Source organism: Coenobita brevimanus, chromosome 14, assembly GCF_032717465.1.
Source record: "Coenobita brevimanus isolate Jiangsu-jjx chromosome 14, ASM3271746v2, whole genome shotgun sequence".
Taxonomy (NCBI): Eukaryota; Metazoa; Arthropoda; class Malacostraca; order Decapoda; family Coenobitidae; genus Coenobita; species Coenobita brevimanus.
Genome location: NC_136967.1, coordinates 2,897,065 through 2,918,302, shown reverse-complemented (window position 1 = coordinate 2,918,302; position 21,238 = coordinate 2,897,065). Strand labels below are relative to the sequence as shown.

Below are 21,238 nucleotides of genomic sequence, written 5' to 3'. Positions count from 1 at the left end.
CATGATGTCTAGTATTACTGTTACTGTGTTTTAAGTATTTAGGGTCACATGTTGCTGTGGATGGAAGAATAGATGTAGAAGTGAAGTTTAGAATAAATGAAGAAGGAAAGGTGCTGGGAGGAATGAAAATAGTTTTTAAATGTCGTTCGCTTAGAATGGATGTAAAGAGAAGGTTGTATGAGGGTGTTGTGGTACCGACTGCATTATATGGGGCTGAAACATGGAATATTGGTGTAGCAGAGAGGAAAAGTTTGGATGTAATGGAGGTGAGGTGTCTGAGGAGTGTGTGTGGAGTGATGCGTATGGATCTAGTGAGAAATGATGAAGTGCGAAGGAGAACTGCAGTTGTGCGGAAGATGGCTGATCGAGTTGACCAGAGCGTGTTGCGATGGTTTGGGCATATGGAGAGAGTGGATGATGAGCGACTGGTGAAAAACATAACTGGATCGGATGTGAGAGGTGTAAGGCTGAGAGGACGACCACGAATAGGGTGGATGGACAGTGTGTGTGTGTGTGTGTGTGTGTGTGTGTGTGTGTGTGTGTGTGTGTGTGTGTGTGTGTGTGTGTGTGCGCGCGCGCGCGCCTGCCTTTTCATGAGCAGTCATTTAGTTAAGTTACCACCCTGCCCTAGAGTAGGAAAGGAGGTCCGGATGATGATGATGATGACGATGACCAATATATTTTGTTAAGTTACCAATATATAATAACAAACGGCTGACGATTTTTTTTTTTTTCCCCCAACTGGGAATCCAAAGCCTCCAGAAGTGATAATTTCTGTGCAGTTTGATTTTAGTCCAATGATTACAGCAATCGTTTATAATAATGTTCATAATTTGAGCTACGCAGCATATGTTTCTGTGTGTTTGTCTAGGTTTCTTATGCATGTTATTGGTATTTTTGTCAGCATGTTGAATTTATAAACTCAATATCTTAACTATTATTGTTACCCCTTAAAAGGTACATTCTCTCACAAACCTGCTGAAGAAAACGGAGGCTGGACCCTAACTTGCAGGGTGGCTAACTTATTTTGTAGTGAGTAGCACCAAACATTTTCTTTTCTATCAGAAGTCGCAACAAAATTGTTTAACTATCCACACATACATTTAACTTAGTAATGCTGAAACAGAAACTTTGGTAGTTTGTACTGAAGAAGAAAATAGTTTAGTTACAGAAGCGACGAATTCATTTGTAACTTCAATGCCAAAGTAGAACATGATCCACGCCAGAGAAAAATTTGGGTTTTATCAAGTATATCTGAAAACCGGAACTACAGGAAAGTGAACCCCAAAGAGACTGTTTGAGGAGAAAGGTTTCTCTCGCTGTTAGAGTCACGGAAGACAGGTAGCGCCCCGGAAGACAGGTAAACACGGAAGATCGTTAAACCCATGACTGATCGCTGGCTTTACGGAATATTATGAACAGAATATTAGTGACGACGGAAGATTGGTGACTGAGAAATGCTGGTGACTGGGAAGTATTGGTGAGTGAGAAATATTGGTGACTGAGAAATATTGGTGACTGAGAAATATCGGTGGCTGAGAAATACTGGTGACTGAAAAATATTGGTGACGATGAAATACCTGTGTTGTATAATATCGCGAACTATTGATAATTCCGTAATTCGTGAAATACCGTTCATCTCACGAATCTTCACATAATATTAATCGATAGCACCACAGGTTATTAAGATTATTAATGGAATATCGATTAGTTCCCGTAATCCTGAAAATTCATGGGATACTGAGAGAGAGAGAGGGAGAGAGAGAGAGAGAGAGAGAGACTATCAGAAGTTCCCATGCTGTCCATCTAAGCAAACCACTTCTGTCTTGTAATAGCACCCCAACATCCCCCATTTTCTCACCTACACCCCTCATCCGCTCTCTTTACGACGGGAAACCACTTATTGAGCCTTAGATTAAGTTCCTAAGACTGTTGTTAACTGAGCAGGGAATGGGAGTTTTATAGGTGCTACAGCGTGTGAGGGGATGATACTCTGAGGTATACTTTTGGGGATATTCGTTTTGTAAATTATGTAAGTTGTCTACAGGAAGAAATGAAGGGCTGCAGACGCGTTTTGTAATTGTTTGGGTTATGTATTGTGTATTTCTTAGATTTTGAAGTTATTTTTGGCCTTATTCGTAATCATTTAGTGTATAGATGGAAAAATGGACTAATTCAGCTTTATTAAAATCCTTTGTTCCAATAAAGCAATTTTGTGTATTACGGTATTGTGTTATTTTTTTATTGCTGGTTCGCGGATCATTATTTGCGTTTTGTTGGTCTTTAATTGCCTTTTTTTATCTGTGTTTCTGTGTCTGTCTGTAGTTCACACCCAAACATATGTCTCACAGTAGTTCTCTCTCTCTCTCTCTCTCTCTGTCTCTCTCTCTCACACACACACACACACACACACACACACACACACACACACACACACACACACACACACACACACACACACACACACACACACACACACACACACCAGCCCTCTCTTCCTTTTACACAGATATCCATTGTGACTGTATGACCTCCCTGTTTGACTGGTGCTGTATTGACTGATGACCGTGTGAGCTCTTGGTCGGTCATTTGCCTCTCATCGCTTCCTCTCTCTCCATCTCAGTTTCTCTTGATTTTTTTAAGTATAGGGAAAGGGTTAAAATGTGTAGATAGATAGACAGGTAGGTAGGTAGGTAGGTAGGTAGGTAGGTAGGCAGGTAGTTAGATAGACTCTCAGGCAGATAGACAGAAAGATACATAGACATAAAGGGATGGATAGATAAGCAGATGCTGGCAGATAGATAGATAGAGAGAGAGAGACAGAGAGAGAGAGAAGGGGGGTGGGGGGCAAAAAAGGAGAAAGAACAACCGCTCAAAAAAGTAAACAGAACACCATTAGAATTTCAAATGGCTGGAAACATATGTGGGCGGGACACGGCTATAGTTGGCTGATGTGTACCTTGCCGAGAGAGAGAGAGAGAGAGTTGCAGGCCCATATTTCTCACTAAAGGTCATCATTTTCTCATAAATCTTAATATCTTCCTTCAGGAGATCGCGAAGGATGTTTTTCACGAAGCGACGTCAACATATGAAATGAAGAAATGTTTTTACTCTATATTCCCTTTATTTTTTGGTAGTATTTTTTTTATAGTAACGGTATGGACACTCTCAGGCTCCCAGGACTCACTCTAAGCTGCATAAAATCGTGTGTTGTGAGTCATACTAGAGTTATAGAGTTTTCCCGACAAAAAAAGGGTTAAATAGAGCAATCATACACCTGACATTGCATCAGTAAACGTGTATTTATGTATAGAGCTTCATCAATATCACCACTATCTTTCTTGGGTATATTCTTGGTCAAAAAATATAATCATTACAGTATACGCGATTACCTTCTAAGACCTACCTTCTAATTCTGTGGTTCATAAAAGTATACTGCAGACGAGATGCGATTTTGGTATACCACTGAGGAGTCATCAAGTATTTCGTCTTAAAATATACTCAGAATCGCCTTTATGTCAGACTCAGATTCATATATAAAAAAAAAAAAATCAGTACCCGAATTCAAGAATGAGACTGTTCCAAAATTTCGTAGCAAAAATCGAAAATACGAGGACAAAAGAATATCATCAAAATTTTGGAAGAGATTCGTTATGGGAGGATGAGAAAGCTGGCTCTCTCTCTCTCTCTCTCTCTCTCTCTCTCTCTCTCTCTCTCTCTCTCTCTCTCTCTCTCTCTCTCTCTCTCTCTCTCTCTCTCTCTCTCTCACCGGTAATTGATCCCTGAGGTCTTAGCGTTTTTTTTTTTTATTATTATTATTTGTAGGAAGGTTGAAAATATTTACTTGGTTTGACTGGAAGGAACACTGGAGGGTAGCAGTGCGTTGATTTATTACACACACACACACACACACACACACACACACACACACACACACACACACACACACACACACACACACACACACACACACACACACACACACACACACACACACACACACACACACCATTTTCCCAGACTACAGTTATCCGTCCGTGTCCGCAGGTAGGCTTCCGTCCTCAGGCATGTCGAGGCCTTGAGTGGTATGTCCGCACGCACACGCACGGAAGCTGGGAGTCGGAAGGAGGAAGTGAGAGAGAGAGAGAGAGAGAGAGAGAGAGAGAGAGAGAGAGAGAGAGAGAGAGAGAGAGAGAGAGAGAGACTTGGAATTAAATCTTGGTACATCTTCCTCAGCTAATTATGCACTATATTCAACCTCTTCAGTGCGATGATGCCTTTTTCTATTTCATTCTAGCTAACACCAGACGATTATATTAAAATTTGGGCAAACCGTCTGTCACGTCTTGGGTCTTAGGGGGTTAGAAGGAGTCTAAGTCAATGTTGTCTTTATTTTCTTATGTGTTGTTTACATTGGAACTTTTAGTCGTCCTGTGTATTTAATTGTAGTTGATGCTAGACTACTTCACACACACACACACACACACACACACACACACACACACACACACACACACACACACAACAACAACAACAACAACAACAACAACAACAACAACAACAACAACAACAACAAATGTGCGTCTCAGCAGGGCAGGTTCGGCAGTCACCGTAACACTGCCCCCCCCTCCCTTCCCTGTCCCACCCACCCCCATACACCGCCATATGGTCTAGCAAGGTCCCTCACCTCGCCCCTTTGGTGGTGCCCCCCCCCTCCCCCTGTGTTTACCCCTTCAGCACGATTCTTTCAATTTTACTCCTATCACCGCCAGACGAATCCAGCTTAAAGGAAGACTCTTATGCTGATGAAATTATAGGCAGATTATTGGTCCCTTGTTTACAGTTATACGTGTCTGGTTTTATTGGTGTCACCGTCATTGGATTCATTTACAAGAAAAACCTCTCTTCTCCTTTGTCTTTTTCTTACTTTCTTCTCCTCACTTTCATTTCTCCTCCCCTCTTTTCTCTTCTCCCCGACCTCTCTACTCCTTTTTCTTTTTCATACATTCTTTTCCTCTCTTCTCCTTTCATTTCTCCTCACCTTTTCTCTCTTTTCTGTCTTCTCCCCGACCTCTCTATTCCATTTTCTTTTCCTTATATTATTCTCTTCGCTTCTTCTCTCCTCTCCTTCATCAAAAAAACACTTATAATCAACCCCTTCAGTGTTATGCCGTCTGTTTTTTTTACCCTTGCAACTCTGACCTTTGAATTCACCTCTTAAAAATTTCTCGTAGGGAAGAAATTACACCAGCCACATAAATCACAAGAGCTGGGCATTTGCTGTGGCTCGGGGGTAATAAGAAGTACCCTAGTGGTGGAAATTAACCCATCTTTTGTTCACTCTAAGCGTCACTGAAAGGAAGAGTCCACAAACCGATACTAGAGTTGATGGAGTCTGTGGACCGATTTCTTGCAGGACTGGGAATGCTTACTGTCCTCTCCCATATCGATTTCACTCGCACGTTTACACCTTAGTTTGATCGAGCATGCTGTTTATAATTCTTACTGTCGATATAAGTGACGCAATTGATATGGCAAGGAATATTAACGTGCTGTATACGGAAATTTAGGGGTAAGGAAGAGATATCAAGGGGCTTCTTACACAAATGGGAATAAGGGTAAATCTGAAGTTGAAATGTTAGTGTTGTTCAGGATATGTAATGTGAGATTAGTTTTTGTCTAGTTTTGGTGGCATGCTGTTAGGGTAGTAGAGAAAAGCATACTTCATAAGGTAGATATGATGTGTGCTTTCACTATACCCTTTTCACTCTAACATGGTCTAAAATTGCTGTCTCTCCATCTTGAATTCTGATTTGTTGTAACTGATTAACACAAGAATGATGGTAGCCACGAAAATATGAAAGGATGTACAGTCCTAACACTATCTTTTTCGGGCTCATAACTACGCGTAATAAGCTGCAAAAGGACGAAAATCTGTGGGCCAAGTTAAAGTAAAAACCGTATAGTAACACCGCGTGAACAATTATCGTTACAACCCCTGAAGAATGAAAGCGAATCCGTGGCCATTTCATCCATCACGAAGGAAAGTAATTAAGAAATCATGAAGCTTTCTAATCTCCTCTGGCTTTTCCCTTTTTTCTCCAATTATCTGGTATAGCGCCTGATTTTTCTATACACCTTTCTGAAACATTAGAAGGATTTTACTCGATCCTCTGTCACGGTCTGCGGCCTAAAAGATTCCCCCCTTTCTCCCTCCCCTAAATGAATACTGTCGGCGAGACCACATCACGCCCCATGCCCATTTGTCTGACTCGGTTCCGTCCCCCCTCAAGAGAAAAACCCACAGAAGATGGAGGCAGTGTCTTGATCTGTGATGCCTTACTTGAACACGTTTAAGGGCAAGATGTCACTTAAAATTTATATATATATCTTGGTTACTCTCACGATTTATTTAGCTGAGGGAGAACCGTGCCTCAAAAAGGGTTATAAAGGGTTACAGATGTGTCCTGCTTGATTCCCTTTAGCGGAGGATCGTCACATGGGTAGTTTGTGTGTGTGTGTGTGTGTGTGTGTGTGTGTGTGTGTGTGTGTGTGTGTGTGTGTGTGTGTGTGTGTGTGTGTGTGAAACGTAGAAGAATGCCTTTTGCCGACGGAGAATCGTGCCCGACAACGTGTACTCTCTCAGAATTCTACCTTATCAATAATGCCTTATGTTTTTCGAAAAGTGCTAATTGAGTGCCGTAAGTTAATATTTAAAATTCGCGGTAGAAGAATATGGGTAAAAATAAAAATATGATTGTCTGAAAGTGAAGAGTTAACAGAATTATATAGATAAGTTAAAAGCAGCAGGTGGAGGTGGCGGGGAAAGCTGGGAGATCCAAGTAAAGAAAGAGAAAACGAGAGAAGACATCAAAAGACGGAGAAGGGGCGGCACGAGAGAGTCTGGAGGTGGAGGTAATGAGGAAGAAGGTGTGAGCTCCCTAACACCTGTTCCTAAGCGATTTATTTTGTTTATTACATCATACTGTCCTCTCTTTTTGTGCTATATAAATCCTTCTAATTTCGCCGTACTCTGCATAAATAACATATAAAAGGATATTAACTTGTATCCTTAAATAAATCGCTAAGGAAGAGGTGTTGGGGAGCTTATCCTGGCGTGTCTAGCAGGTAGCCAAGTAAATGATAGGATTGCCACCTTCATCATCTATACTCCGTCCACTTTCACTTGGCCTAAAATTGCCGTGATATTGATTGCTGAGCCGTAAACAAGAGGTGGACATTAGAATGCGGTGATAGTCACGAAGAAGTGCTATGGAAGAGACGTAGAGATGAAGCACTACCTTATTCTGCCATTGAGCGGCGGGAAATTATTTGTAAAATGATGAAAGTCTCCGTCAAATGAAGGTGATTATTGCTTGTCATAGATTTTGTGATGGTTGTAACGTAGAACAAATAATAGTAATAACAATAATATTAATAATAATAATGATAATAATGAGAATACCAGTAATAATCAGAGTGTTATGTTCATGATGAGGTTTGCTTTCACATCGCATATTTCACCGACGCCAGAATGAATACGAAGCAATTAGGTGAAATTTTGCTTGCATTTTCTCCTCTTCATTTATCGTGGGAAGTGAAGGTAATGATGTTGTATAAATATTTGTAGTTATGTGTGTGCAGTGAAAGCTTAGATCCTATAATTTGCGGTCCAATTAACTTTTACAGGTTATTGCGGGTAACATGTGGAATTAAGCACCTGGCAATAGAGAGAGAGAGAGAGAAAGAGAGAGAGAGAGAGAAAGAGAGAGAGAGAGAGAGAGAACTGTGTTACCAAGTACGGGCAGAAATACCTGGATATAATAGCCTGTGTCGAGACTCCTCATCATAGAATGCGGGGTCAGACATTAGACAGACTGATTGATGGATGGATGGAAGGATAGATGAGAGGTGGGCAGTTTGTGTGTGTGTGTGTGTGTGTGTGTGTGTGTGTGTGTGTGTGTGTGTGTGTGTGTGTGTGTGTGTGTGTGTGTGTGTGTGTGTGTGTGTGTGTGTGTGTTTCTAGGAGTAAATGTCAGGTGATTGACGATAATATTCACTTTCTCTTCTAAGCATATTACCGGCACTAAAAATTTTCCCATGAAAGTAAACCCAGTGTCATTAACGTGTCATGTGCGATATTTGTTCCGTGTCATTTGCTTCTCAGAATTTCATAGTGGTGTCAACTTTTCGTGCCTAACCAACACTTGAAAATATAATGTTGAACTATATCTTTAACTTATATTATGAACAAGCATTTCTAAACACACTTGATAAATTAGGTTTTTAGTTCTTGCTTGCACTAGACGATGTTATTCTGCTTAGATGCTTTGATGAAGGGAAATTAAAACATCTTAGACTTTGATTAGTATTCTGAGCATCGTCTCTTTAACTTGACATTCAGACTTAATTATCAGCTTTTAAGAAATACCTGTTACCTGTTTATTAAGTTTTTTTTTTATATAATTAAAGGAACGGGCCAGAGTGTAGCTTTTTTCCTTTATGTTTTATGTATTTATTTATTTATTTTTAGCGGTTATGGGTGGCGAGTGGTTTGATTGCGGGAGTACGGTGTTTGCTTCTCTCTCTCTCTCTCTCTCTCTCTCTCTCTCTCTCTCTCTGTACATGGGAGCTTCTTAACACCTGTCCGTAGCTCTTTTTTTTTTTTTTTTAACCCTTCTTCGATCTCTTGTAAGCTGAATAAAATCGTCTGTCAGTAACTTCAAGAGTGGAAGTAGCGTCATCGTTCTGAACTGGTAGATATTCTCTTATTTTTCTCTCTCTCACTATCAGTTTATCTTTGTGTCTGTCTGTCTGTCTGTCAGTATCTATCATTCCATCCAACCATCCGTCCATCTGTTTATTTGTGTATCTATCTATCTATCTGTCTATCAGTCTGTCTATTCATCTATCAGTCTATATAATGCTTCCTAAAATCTATAATTTACACAAAAGGACACCTTAAACTCTTCAGGTGACTTATGTAAAAATATAAGGGCAAGGGAGAGTGTTAGGGAGCCTTCGAAGCCCAAGAGAAAGTAGGCCTGAGTATGATATTGTGTTAGGGTGTTGTAGTATGCCAGGGTGTGTTATAGGTGTTGCGCGGGGGTGAGTTTTGAAGGGATGAGTTGGAGAGTATACTTATCTTGAAGTGTATTCTGGAAGCTTTCGTATTGTAGGCTTGTGTTTGTGATGTGAAATTACGTGTAACTCTATTATCTAGCACGAAGATCAAGGGGTTAAGTGAAAGGTTTGTTCTAGAGTGCGTTGGAGGGTGCGGGACTAGAATGTGCTGGAGGGTGTGGGGCATTGCAGTGTGTTGGTGTAGTGTGTGTTTTATTTCCCAAGGTAAGGTGGAAATTATGTTGGTGTGCAGGCTGGTATTTGGCATTTTTACACACACACACACACACACACACACACACACACACACACACACACACACACACACACACACACACACACACACACACACACACACACGAAAACAGCCCAGCCCTTTCGTTTTCACTTAGCTTTAATGCATTGCCTGAAGGAGCTCAGTGTGTGAACGGTACTGTGTCTGAATATAAGCTTCCCAGTTAGTTGATGGTTATATACTGGCTCTTCGTGGATTGGTGGTAATTTGGGAGGAATTTTCGCCCTCTTATTTTGACGCCAAATTTACGCGTTTGAGAGTGGATTTGTGTGCGGAAGATTGCGTTATTTGTGTGATCTTCTTTAGTCTTCCTCTTCCTTGATCATGCTTTCCTTTTCTGCCTCCCTGCACTTTTCTTAATGTCCTTTTAGTTCTTGTTCTTTCGTCTTTACTTTTTAATGTTATTCTCTCCTGCTGTAGTTTGTTCTTCCGTCCTTCCTTCCTAGTCTGTTCTCTCGTTATTGATCTAGGTGAACATACTTTGCGTTCCTAAATGCCTCCTTCCTTTTCTCGTCCCCATTCCCCAATTTTGCTTTCCCAGACCCCATCACTTTTCCCTGTCCATCACTTCCCTTTCTTTATACCTGAGTCCACCTTCCTGTTCTCTCTCCCATCCCTCTCTCTCCTCTTTCCTCTCATTCGTCTTCCTCCTGCATTTTCCTCTCCTCCTTCCGGTTACTCTTCCATCTCCCGACTCCCTCCCCTCCTTCCCTCGCTTTTGGATAATTTCTCTTTCCTTCTCTCCTCCCCCTTGCATTTTCCCCTCACCAAATATAAAACCCTTTCTCCCCCTTTCCCCAGCAGAGAAACACACACACACACACACACACACACACACACACACACACACACACACACACACACACCAAGAGGAAGTAGCTAAAATAACTGCGTAGCGTCATATCGTACCTGCCACAACGAAAATGCTGGGCTAATGTGCGTGTGTGTGTGTGTGTGTGTGTGTGTGTGTGTGTGTGTGTGTGTGTGTCTCTCTCTCTCTCTCTCTCTCTCTCTCTCTCTCTCTCTCTCATTACAAACACCTTCCAACACCTGCTCTTAATCCAAGGTAAACCCAACCCTTCAGCGTCGATAATAAACACAGAAAACGTCTAAAATTAACCAAGATGACGATGCCAGTGATGATAATGATGATGGTGGTGATGATAATGATGATGGTGGTGGTGATGATGATGATGATGATGATGATGATGATGATGATGATGATATTAAAGACGACGTGGTGATGACGGGATGGGGGGGGGGGATTAGCAGAAGTTGTAACCTCACTCTGAAAAGCGAAACGAAACTCAAGTCACTCTCAAATGAAACTTTCCAAGACATATTGCAAAGTGAAAGTCGATTTGTATTTAGCGATAAGGTGGTGAGTGAGGCGTGGTTTATCGCAGTGACTCCTTCAGTCCGACGCCGCATTTTCTTTATTATTATTCCTATTTACCTGCGGTTTTATTCAGCTTTAAGGGCATTAGTAGTAAAGGAGTTATTTTATTGAACCTTAAGGAGGGCAGTTGGTAATGAAGGGGTTAATGAAGTCTGCTGAGGTTGGTAGAGTAAGCTAGAGAGAGAGAGAGAAAGAGAGAGAGAGAGAGAGAGAGAACACTGGATTGACGGGCTTAAAAATCTAGTTCCTCCATCAGCTGAATTGAAATTATCGGTAACCTGACTTTATTTATTTCAGTTGTTATTGACTTTATTAATGTATTTCAATTATTAGGTTGTGGGTAATTGAGGCATCGGTGGGGTTAACCATATTAGGGAAGGGGGACGTTCGTAAGTTAAATCTTGTAAGGTGGGGGCTAGAATGAATCCCAGAATGTTGCGTCCGTAGTCAGATTGAATCCCAGAATGTCACGTTCGTAGTCAGAATGAATCCCAGAATGGCTCGTCCGTAGTCAGAATGAATCCCAGAATATCACGTTCGTAGTCATAATGAATCCCAGAATGTCACGTTCGCACATAGAAGGAATCCCTTAATATCACGTCCATAGTCAGAATGAATCCTAGAATCTTATGTTCGTAGTCAGAATGAATCCCAGAATGTCACGTTCGTACTTAGAATGAACCCCAGGATATCACGTCCGTACTTAGAATGAATCCTGTCCGTGCCGTCCTTCAGAGGGTGACATGGAGGAAACAGTAGCCTTGTAAATGAGACCAGTACTTAAAGAATGACAAATAGCCACTTAAGGTACTGTACTAACCCACAGTAGCGTACAGGGGCGTGGGAAGGTACTCGAAACAGGGAAAGAATTTAGTGGGAGTTAGGACTGTTAGATGGCACACAGATGGTGGATACGAAGGTGGCCACTCCCGGTCCTGGCCACATTTCCACCTGTCTAACGCGGCCTAGCTGGTTGGTGGACGCTTTTGAAGGCGGTAGCGGCAGACTCGAGGTGCTAGAGGAGGACTGTGGATGGGGGAGATGTTTTTGCTTTGTGTGTGTGTGTGGGTGGGTGTGGGTGTGGATTGTAGGGATGTGGATGATGTGTTTAGGTGTTGTGTAGGTGTAGGTACCAAGGTTAAGTAGATGAGGCGCGGTGGGAAAGGTAGGGTTGTGGGTTAGACAGGTAATGGGAAGATAGGTGTGGAGAAGGCAGGTGTATGGGAGACAAGTATGGAGAAGTAGTGTGGACAGCATAAGAATGGGTACTGGAGGGGTAAGTATGAGAGGATGCTAAGTACATGGGGAACAAGATATCAGGTAGGGGAACAGGTGTGGAAGGCAGATTTGGATGGCAGGATATGCAGGTGTGTGGCAGAAGACAGGTGTGTTGAGGAGGTAGGTGTGTGAGTAGACAGGTGTGGGAGAGGTATGTGTGTGGAAGAAAGGTGGGGGGATAGACAGGTATAGGAAAGATAGCTGTGGGGGAGACAGGTGTGTGTGAGGGAGGTAGACAGGTGTGGGGGGGCAGGGGTGGAAGCGGCGCGTGAGAGACTAAAAGATTCAGTAGTGGTGTGGGGTTGGAGTTGGGAGGTGGTCTGTGTCTGTGTGTGAGGGAGGGTGGTGTCTCGCTCCCTACCATAGTTCCTCGCTCCACACTGGTTCTACACTGAATTATAGTTGCGTGTGTTAGTGTGCATCGCTCGCTACGATGAATTTTCGCCAGATGTTGAATATTCGTTAAGTGTGTTGATGATTCTTGCTCCCCCCAGTATTATCTCGCCCCATTCCTCATTATAGTTTTGCGTGTGTTTGCATCTGTTCCCTCCGATAATTTCTCGCTCCACATTCGCTCCACTTTGCATTAAACTCACTCCCCTTTCATCCCCCCTAATGACTTGATATAACGGCAGTGGTGCCAGTTCACCTATACCACGCTGTTCATATACGATAAATAAAAATTTAAACATTAAATATATATATATATGTACAGTATATAATTGGAGAAAATGAGGTTAGAATGAACAAATGTTTGCTTATTTGGCCTTGATTAGAGAGAGAGAGAGAGAGAGAGAGAGAGAGGTATATCTGTAGCATGAGGTTTATGAAAACGGTATATTTCTGTTACGTCAACGGAGAGTTAATTGCTTGTTAACCCACTCGTGCCAAGGTGCTAAGAACCATGATTATGTATGTCTTAGGAGTGCTTCAGGCGGTGTGAAGTTACAGGAGTACTTCACAGGCGGAGGTGAAGATGAAGAACCACTGAGACCTTCCACAAAAAAAAAGAAGAAAAAATAAATAAAAAAAGAGGAGTATGATTATGACAGTTTTAGACAGTGGATGAAAATGGTACATGCTAAGTGCACATCTTCCCAAAGGGTGGTTATGGTGTCTGACGTTGTGTTGATGGCGTTAGTGTCCCTTGTTTAATGGTGGTGATAATGATGATGATGGTTTACTGCGTCTCTCTCTCTCTCTCTCTCTCTCTCTCTCTCTCTCTCTCTCTCTCTCTCTCTCTCTCTCTCTCTCTCTCTCGTAAAAAAAAGGGGTTAATGAATTGTTTGTATCTTGACCGCACAGTTCCAATGGAGGAATAATACCCACCTATGAAAGTGTTGCTTACAGAGAAAATGTAACAGTTTCGGCCCTTCTTTGACCCTCTTTGTCTATTAAGCAGAACAGAAGAGGATCCAAGTCGGACCGAAATTTTTGTATATCTGTCTGTCTACCTATCTATCCACTCATCCACCCATCCATCCACCCATCCATCCATCCATCCATCTCTTTCTACCTATTCTGTTTTATCTTCTTGTATTTTCTCAGTCTATACCACTTCTGTATATATGTTTATTTACCACTCCTCTTCTCATCTTTTCTTCTCACTTCTATACCCTTTTTAGTCTAACTTGGCCTAAAATTGCCCTCTCTTCGTGGTGAATACCGAGTTTTAGTAAGAGGGTAGGACTAGACAATGATGCTAGTCACGAAGAAGCGCCATGGAAGGGATGAAGAGCTATAGTATTGTCTCATTTTGTCTTTAACACATATGAAAGAAGCTGCTAAAAGACAAAAATCTGGGCCAAGTTTGGGTAACAGGAGTATAGGTGTCATTTTGTAGGCCCTTCTTTCCTTACACCACCAACCTGAAAATTTTCCTGTAGTTCTTTTATACCAACTTGGTCCAATTTTTCGTCCCTTTGAGGCTTATTTCTCGCAGCTTAGTGGCAGAAAAAGACAATACTCCAGCTCTGCATCCTTTCCAGTGCACTTCTTTGTGACTAGCATTATATTTTAGGCCAAGTTAGAGTAGAAAGGGTATCGTTTCGTTTACCTGGCAGTGCTTCTTATTGTAGTATTTCTCTCACCCTCAGATCAACCCACACATTTTTCTTGTCCTTTCCCTGTCATCTTTTCATACTTCTCATTTTTCCTGTCAATTCCCCGTCATCTTTTCATACTTCTCCTTTCTCCTGTCATTTCCCTGTCATCATTTCATACTACTCATTTTTCCTGTCATTTTCCTGTCATCTTTTCATACTTCTCATTTTCCTGTCATTTTTCCCTATCCTCTTTCCCGTCATCTTTGTCATTTAATTCAGCTTGATTTTCCCTGTCATTTTACTTATCTTTTTTCTGTATTTTTTTTCCTAGCTTGTCCTTTTCCCTGTATTTTTTCCTGTCCTTTTTTTCCAGCCAGTCATTTTCCTGTCAACATTTCTGTCTTTCTTCCGTCAATTTTCCCTTCATTATTCCCAGTTGGCGATTGAGTCTTTGTTACTCTTTCCTTCACTGCCAGCTTCCATTTTGAGATCAACCTGTCATTTTCCTTGTTTTTTTTTTCCCCCTCATTAACCGTTCCATTTTTTACTCATTTTCACGGTACTCGTTTTTCTTGTTTATTTATTTATTTATTTTTATTTTATTTTGTTTTATTTTATTTTTTGGCCACACTTTCGCCATCAAAATATTTCGTTCATGCAGAGTTAACTTTTCCCCTTGAACTATTTTCGTCTTTTTTTTTTCTTTTTCCTGTTAATCGTGCAAGGTTCAGTGATTTTACCCTCGCCCTCCATTACTTCCTCTGTAATTACTTTCCCATCGACGCGGAGGTCATTAGTATCCTTAATGGGGACTGTCTCTAACCCCATTAGGTCGAACTCCCCCATAAAGTCAGTATAATTATCTGGCATTAGTTGGAGTATACAGAAATCTCATTCTTCTTTGCACGTCAGCTTTCATTGCCCTCTTTGCAGTAACACATCCTTGCACGCCGCTCCTGTCCTCGTAATTGTCTCTCTAATTCCTGATATACCCTTGAACATGTCTTTTATTTATTCCTGATCTCCTGCCCTTTAATTGTCTTTCATTTCCCAGTCATCCATCCCAGTCCTTACCTGAGATCCCTTGTGGTCTTGATTTCCTTTTCGCATCCTTCAGATCAGTCTCAGTTATCAGCATGTACACTCTCTTCAGTAGCATTAACATCCCAACACGTTCCTCCCACCCTTTCATTTTCTTTTCATTCCCCAATTATCCTTCTTACCCTTTCCCACACTGGTCACCTCTCTCACCCTCTCTCTATCCTCTCTCACCTCCCTCTCCTCTCCCCCGCGACCTCTCCTCACCTCTCACTTCCTCTCTCCCGCCCTCACACCGTCCCCTCTCCTACCCCTCACCGCCACCTCCCTGACCTCTCGTGGTTGGTAATGCCTCCCCCAACTTTTATTAGCCTCCCTGACCTGTCCCTCCCTCCCTGACCTCCACCCTCACCTGACCTTGATATGATATTGACCTTTGCCTCACCTTTCACGACCCTCAGTTATCTGTCTGTGTCTGTCTGTCTCCCCCCCACCAGTCTCTCTCTCTCTCTCTCTCTCTCTCTCTCTCTCTCTCTCTCACCTTCACTGCCCCTCACATCCCATCCGTCACATTCACCTTTTTCACCTTCACTGACCCACATTATTCACTCACCCATTTCCTATCAGCATTCACACTACATTCATTCATTCATCTTTCAAATGTCTCTCTTCCTGTTCTTCACTCTTGCTCTTCCCTGTTCACTTTCTCCTCACTCTTACCTTCATACTTTTTTTCTTTTTTTTACCTGTCCTCGTCTTAACCCCTTTAGTACGACGAGGCCTTTTTATTTTCTTTTTTTTCTTTTCTTTTTCTTTCTTTTATTATCTCTGTTATTCTTTCTTTTTTTTTCTTTCTTTCATTTTTCTTTCTTATTTTTTCATTTTTTTATTTTCTTTGTTTTTTCTTTTTTCTTTTATTTTCTTTGTTTTTCTTTCTTTTTCTTTCCTTTATTTTTTGTTTTTCTTTCTTGTATTTTACTTTCTTATATTTTTCTTTCAATTTCTTTCTTTCTTTCTTTTATTTTTCTTTCTTTTTCTTTCCTTCTCTTATTTGTTTAATCTCTTTCTTTCCCCTCTTTCTTTTTTTCTGAGAGGCGGTTTTCTCCAGCTGAGGGGTTATGGTGCCGAAGGGGTTATTGGAGTTCATTTCTAACCTCATGCCCAGACGATTTTATTAAGCTAAATAAATCGTCTGGATAATGGTGATAAGAGTAGAACAGAAAGGACTTCGTGCCAGAGAAAATAACCACACACACACACACACACACACACACACACGAATTCACCCCTCACTCACTCTCGTTCACACTGATTCTGTCTCTCCCTCACTCTCCCCTTCTCTCCCCCTCACCCTCCCTGCCCCACATACCGTCCCCTCACACCCTGACCACCTCTAATTCACCCTGACCTCCCCCTCACTACTTCCGGGCCACAGTGGACAGGGCTGAGTGGGAAATTATTGTTGCGTGAAGAGTGGATAGGAGAGGGAGGGGGGTGAAAGGGAGAATGGGGAAGGGAAGAGGAGGGGAGAGAGATGTGGGGAGAAGAGAATGAGGATGAAAATAGGAGGGATGGGGAAGGGAGGAGGGGACTTGGAAGCTCGATGTGAGGAAGGATAGAGGGAAGGGAGGAAGGAGAGAGAAGGGAGATAAGATTGATGAGGGAAAGGAGATGCCCGGAGGAAAAGGGAGAGAGAAAGGAGGGGGAGAGGGACAGTAAGACTAGGAGGAGAAGAGGAAAGATAAAAAGAAGGGGGGGGGAAAGAAGGGAGAAAGATTAATGAGAGAGAGATAGAGAGAGAGAGGAAATGTATGGTGATGGGGAGGAGGGTAAAGAAGGGTTAAAAAAAAATGATTACATTACGGTACCGGTATTTCCTTTTTTTTTTAGTGTGTGTGTGTGTGTGTGTGTGTGTGTGTGTGTGTGTGTGTGTGTGTGTGTGTGTGTTTAGGCGAAGTTTATGATGTAAAAAATGTGAGCATCACACAACACACAGTTCCACGCTTGAAAAATTGCACTGTATCATCATCATCATCATCGTGGTTGTGGCGGAGATGATAATAGTGATAATAATGATGGAAATGATGATGATGATGTCGTGTGATAGTACTCATGATAGTGGTGATGATGATGGTGGTAGCGATGATGATGTCTAGGATAATGGTAATGATAATTGTAGTGATGGTGATGATGCTGAGGATAATGGTGATGATGATAGTAGTGATAATGATAACTGTGATGATGATATAGTAATGATGAGAGTAGAGGTAGTCATAACAAGATAATGATAATGATAATGAGGGTGGTGACGATAATTGCGGATCTGTCTATCTTTCTTTCTATCTATCTATCTATCTATCTATCTATCAATCTATCTGTCCTGGGAAATACTCGACACTAGCTCATGTGGTGCCAAACAGTTCTGTCAGGGAGTCACCCCCCCCTTTGGATGACTGTGCTGTGTGTGTGTGTGTGTGTGTGTGTGTGTGTGTGTGTGTGTGTGTGTGTGTGTGATGTGTTGTGATGTGATGTGATGTGATTGTGTGTAGAGGGGATGGGTGTGGGTTGTGATGTGATTGTGTGTAGAGGGGATGGGTGTGGGTTGTGATGTGATTGTGTGTGTGTGTGTGTGTGTGTGTGTGTGTGTGTGTGTGTGTGTGTGTGTGTGTGTGTGTGTGTGCGGTGCGACCACAACAAACAGCCGCTGGAGCCGTAGCGTTACCGTAGAGCGGGACCACAGCTGTCGCACCCCGAGTAACGTTTGCTTTTTGCCATCTAGCCAGCAGGTGGAGGTCGTTCATCAAGTATCTCCTTCACCTTCAGGACGTCTTTAATTCAGTCCTGTTACCTTCAGATTTCATTCAGCCTGTAATTGCAAAAAGAAATAAAGAATGAAAAGAAATCTCCATGGGGCAATAAATGAAAGACGACCTGATGATAATTGATGCTCTTTTATTTACTGAAGGTGTTGACGTCTTCCATGTAGGTAAATGTGACACAAGAAACGCTGTATTGATGAAGAAACTTGATTGATGACTATAAGTAACGGTATTATCTAGTCTTATAATGCTCTTTTGTGAGATGTGGAAGCTACCGTAGGCCAGAGAATTTTAGGGAGCGAGTAGCTGAGGTAAAATCTTCGTTTACTTAAAAATATTCTTGGCCAGACGTAATCCACAACACTTAATGGTTGGCGCTAAGGAAAGGTATTGTTTGTTTAGCCAAGAGTACTCAGAAAAAGCGTAAAGGAGTGAGGTGGAATGAGGAAGGGAGATAAACGTAGTGATGTGGAGTGAGTATGAAGGAACGGAGACAAACGTAAAAGTGATGTGGAGTGAGTATGAGGGAACGGGGATAAACTTAGTGATGTGGAGTGAGTATGAGGGAACGGAGATAAACGTAAAAGTGATGTGGTGGTAGTATGAGGGAACAGAGATAAACGTAAAAGTGATGTGGTGGTAGTATGAGGGAACAGAGATAAACGTAAAAGTGATGTGGTGGTAGTATGAGGGAACGGAGACAAAGGTAAAAGTGATGTGGAGTGAGCACAAGGGACCGGGACCGCTGTAAACCAAACATAGCGACGTGGAATCACCCCTGGAGTGCTTCGTGATGAGCCCTTGACACCTGCCTCACACCTGTGCTGGAGGTGGTGGCGGGGGGGTGATGATGCCTCGCTGTGTCATAACGTGGTAGGCATAACGACTTGTTGGCTGCTTCCAAGTTGTATAGAAAAAACGTAACTTATTCTTGCTTTCTTGTATTTAGCAAAAAAGGTGACTTCATGATTTTCTCAGAATCGGAAAGCAAGGAAAGAAACCTAATGAATTCTTGGTTTCTTATAGCCTGTGTAGTGGAAAAGATGACTTAATTCGTTGTTGCGGAGAAAATTATCGTACTGTTGGTCAGAGAAACAACCCAACCCATTCGTGGTTTCTTGTGTTGGACCGAAAAGATGGCTTAGTTTCGACGTCTACATGTTTCATACTTCCAAGATTGAAGTAACAACTGGTTTCAACTTTTTGGCCGTTCATATAAAACGATTATTTTCATGGCGGTAAGTCGTTCATATTACAAATGTCGAATCCGACTGGTGAACTGCAAGGGGCCAAGGTGATCCTGTGTAAACTGTGACCTTGTAGTGACCCGCTGGTGATCTGGGCATAGCGAGGGGGACGCTGGTATGCCCCTGCCGCCCCCCCGATGGGCTGCTTGTTGAGTGTATCGAGCAATACCTGCGTCAACGTGCTGGACTGGGCCACGGTGGGGGACCTAGCCGATGTCTCTCTCCAGGATAGGAAGCGACCCTCCCTCATCTCCCGCCACTCCTCGCTCTTCAGCACCAAGCGGCGGGGTGAGGGGACCAAGACAGGGGCGCGGCGCTCCCCAATGGCTCCTAGGCGACCAGGTGTCTTCGTGGCGGACGCTCTCAGGAACCTACAGCGGGCGCACTCCTTCAGGCACGGCGAGTGTTACCTGTGCAATTACAAAAACAAGTCGTGTAATGGCGTGTGCATCCACCGAGAGATCTTCACGTCCGTCAAGCCCGGGTATTACTCCAGCTACTACAACCGCAGCACCGGGGGTTCCCACAGCACCGTCAAGAGGGGCGACACTCCCAGGAATTCACTCAAGGCTCTCCCATCGCCGTCGCCGCAACAGCCTGAGAGCGATGTGTTCAGCGTGGATTCGCTCTCCAATGGCACGATCCTCAGGCGCACCATCCGCAGGGGGTCGTGCGGGTCGTTCAAGGCCAAGAGTCGTAGGTCCATGAGGTCAATCACGGCCTTCCCTACAGACGCCCCCCCGCCAGAATTGGGCATCAAACCACAGATCTCCTACAGGCTGGCGCAACGAAGCCTCACTCAGGTTTATGAACCTTCTGGCACCCGAGGCTATGAAGAGCGAAAGGTTTTGTCGGAACTCAGGGACATTATGTACTCCACCAGCACTCTTGAATCCAGAGGCCAATCCCTCGCTGACCATGAGGAAGATACTCATTCCTACGAGACCGTCGTACCCCCACCGTTACCGAAGAAGACTAGGAGGCGATCCGAAGCTGGTTCATTCGACCTTCCCGCCCTTCCCTCCGTCCCCAGCACGTTACAGAGGAGAGGAACCCTGACGGCTAGCGATTTCGGCCTCCTCAAATCCTGCCAAAACAGTCCGCCCATACCAAAGTCCCTGCCCACCACCAACCCCACCTATTCCTCCATCCTGGGTTCAAATTGCTCGGACAACCTCACGGACTCGCTTAGTGATGGAGAGTTGACCCCTCGACGGATTGAAGACGAAGATACCGACCACTATCAAATCATGAATACCGGGTGTGATTATAAGCCGAAATATGAGTCAGAAATATATAAAAATAAAGTGGAGAGTAAAAGACAGCAGGGAGGACGAGATGGAAAGGAAAATAGTGGTGAGGAGTCCAAGAGAAGTGGAGGTGGTGGAAGTGGAGGGATACGTCTGAGTAGATTGCCCTCTGTAGCTGAGGACAGGAATAATGAGGACAGGTGAGTGCTGAGAAGGTAAATGTGCTAATGTGTTTTATTTGAGTCTAGGAACTGCTGATTTCGTTTACTTCTCAGTTTTCAGTTTTTGTGTCCCTAATATGTGAAAATTATTGCATTTGTTTGTAAATACCAGTGGCATAGCTAGGTCTTTACAACTGTGCCTAGTTGGGGCCAAGCCCTTTATTTTAGAGGTGGGGAGGTGGGGGAGGACTCCGATGTACAGAGTGCACACATTATATAATCGGAAACCTCCAGTGGTGGTGCCATTTAGGGGACCAAAGCGCCAAGGGTGTAACTGAAGGGTCCTGGGCCCACAACCCCCCTCACCCTCACACCCACCCAGCTACGCCACTGCTTTAAATACTCAATTTTTGTTCGGTTTCGTTTTCCCAAGTGTATTTTACTCTTCAATTTTGTATGTTCTGAATTTCGTATTTTAGTGTTTATGTTTTAGACAGTCGCGTAAAAATATATCCACTGAAATAGTAAGCCCATGACTCCAATTTCAGCAACATGTTAGACGTTAGCATCGTGTAGTTGTTGT

General features: G+C 42.9%; 1 protein-coding gene across 1 annotated transcript in view; it reads left to right on the top strand.

Moving 5' to 3' along the window:
* Positions 1 to 19,381: 19,381 nt before the first annotated feature.
* The window catches only part of LOC145390425 (uncharacterized), a 94,760-nt gene continuing 92,903 nt past the window's right edge, over positions 19,382 to 21,238 (top strand). Inside the window, exon 1 of the mRNA XM_080265354.1 lies at positions 19,382 to 20,694. Coding sequence (XP_080121480.1) covers positions 19,382 to 20,694 — 1,313 coding nt within the window. The remainder of the gene's footprint in view (positions 20,695 to 21,238) is intronic.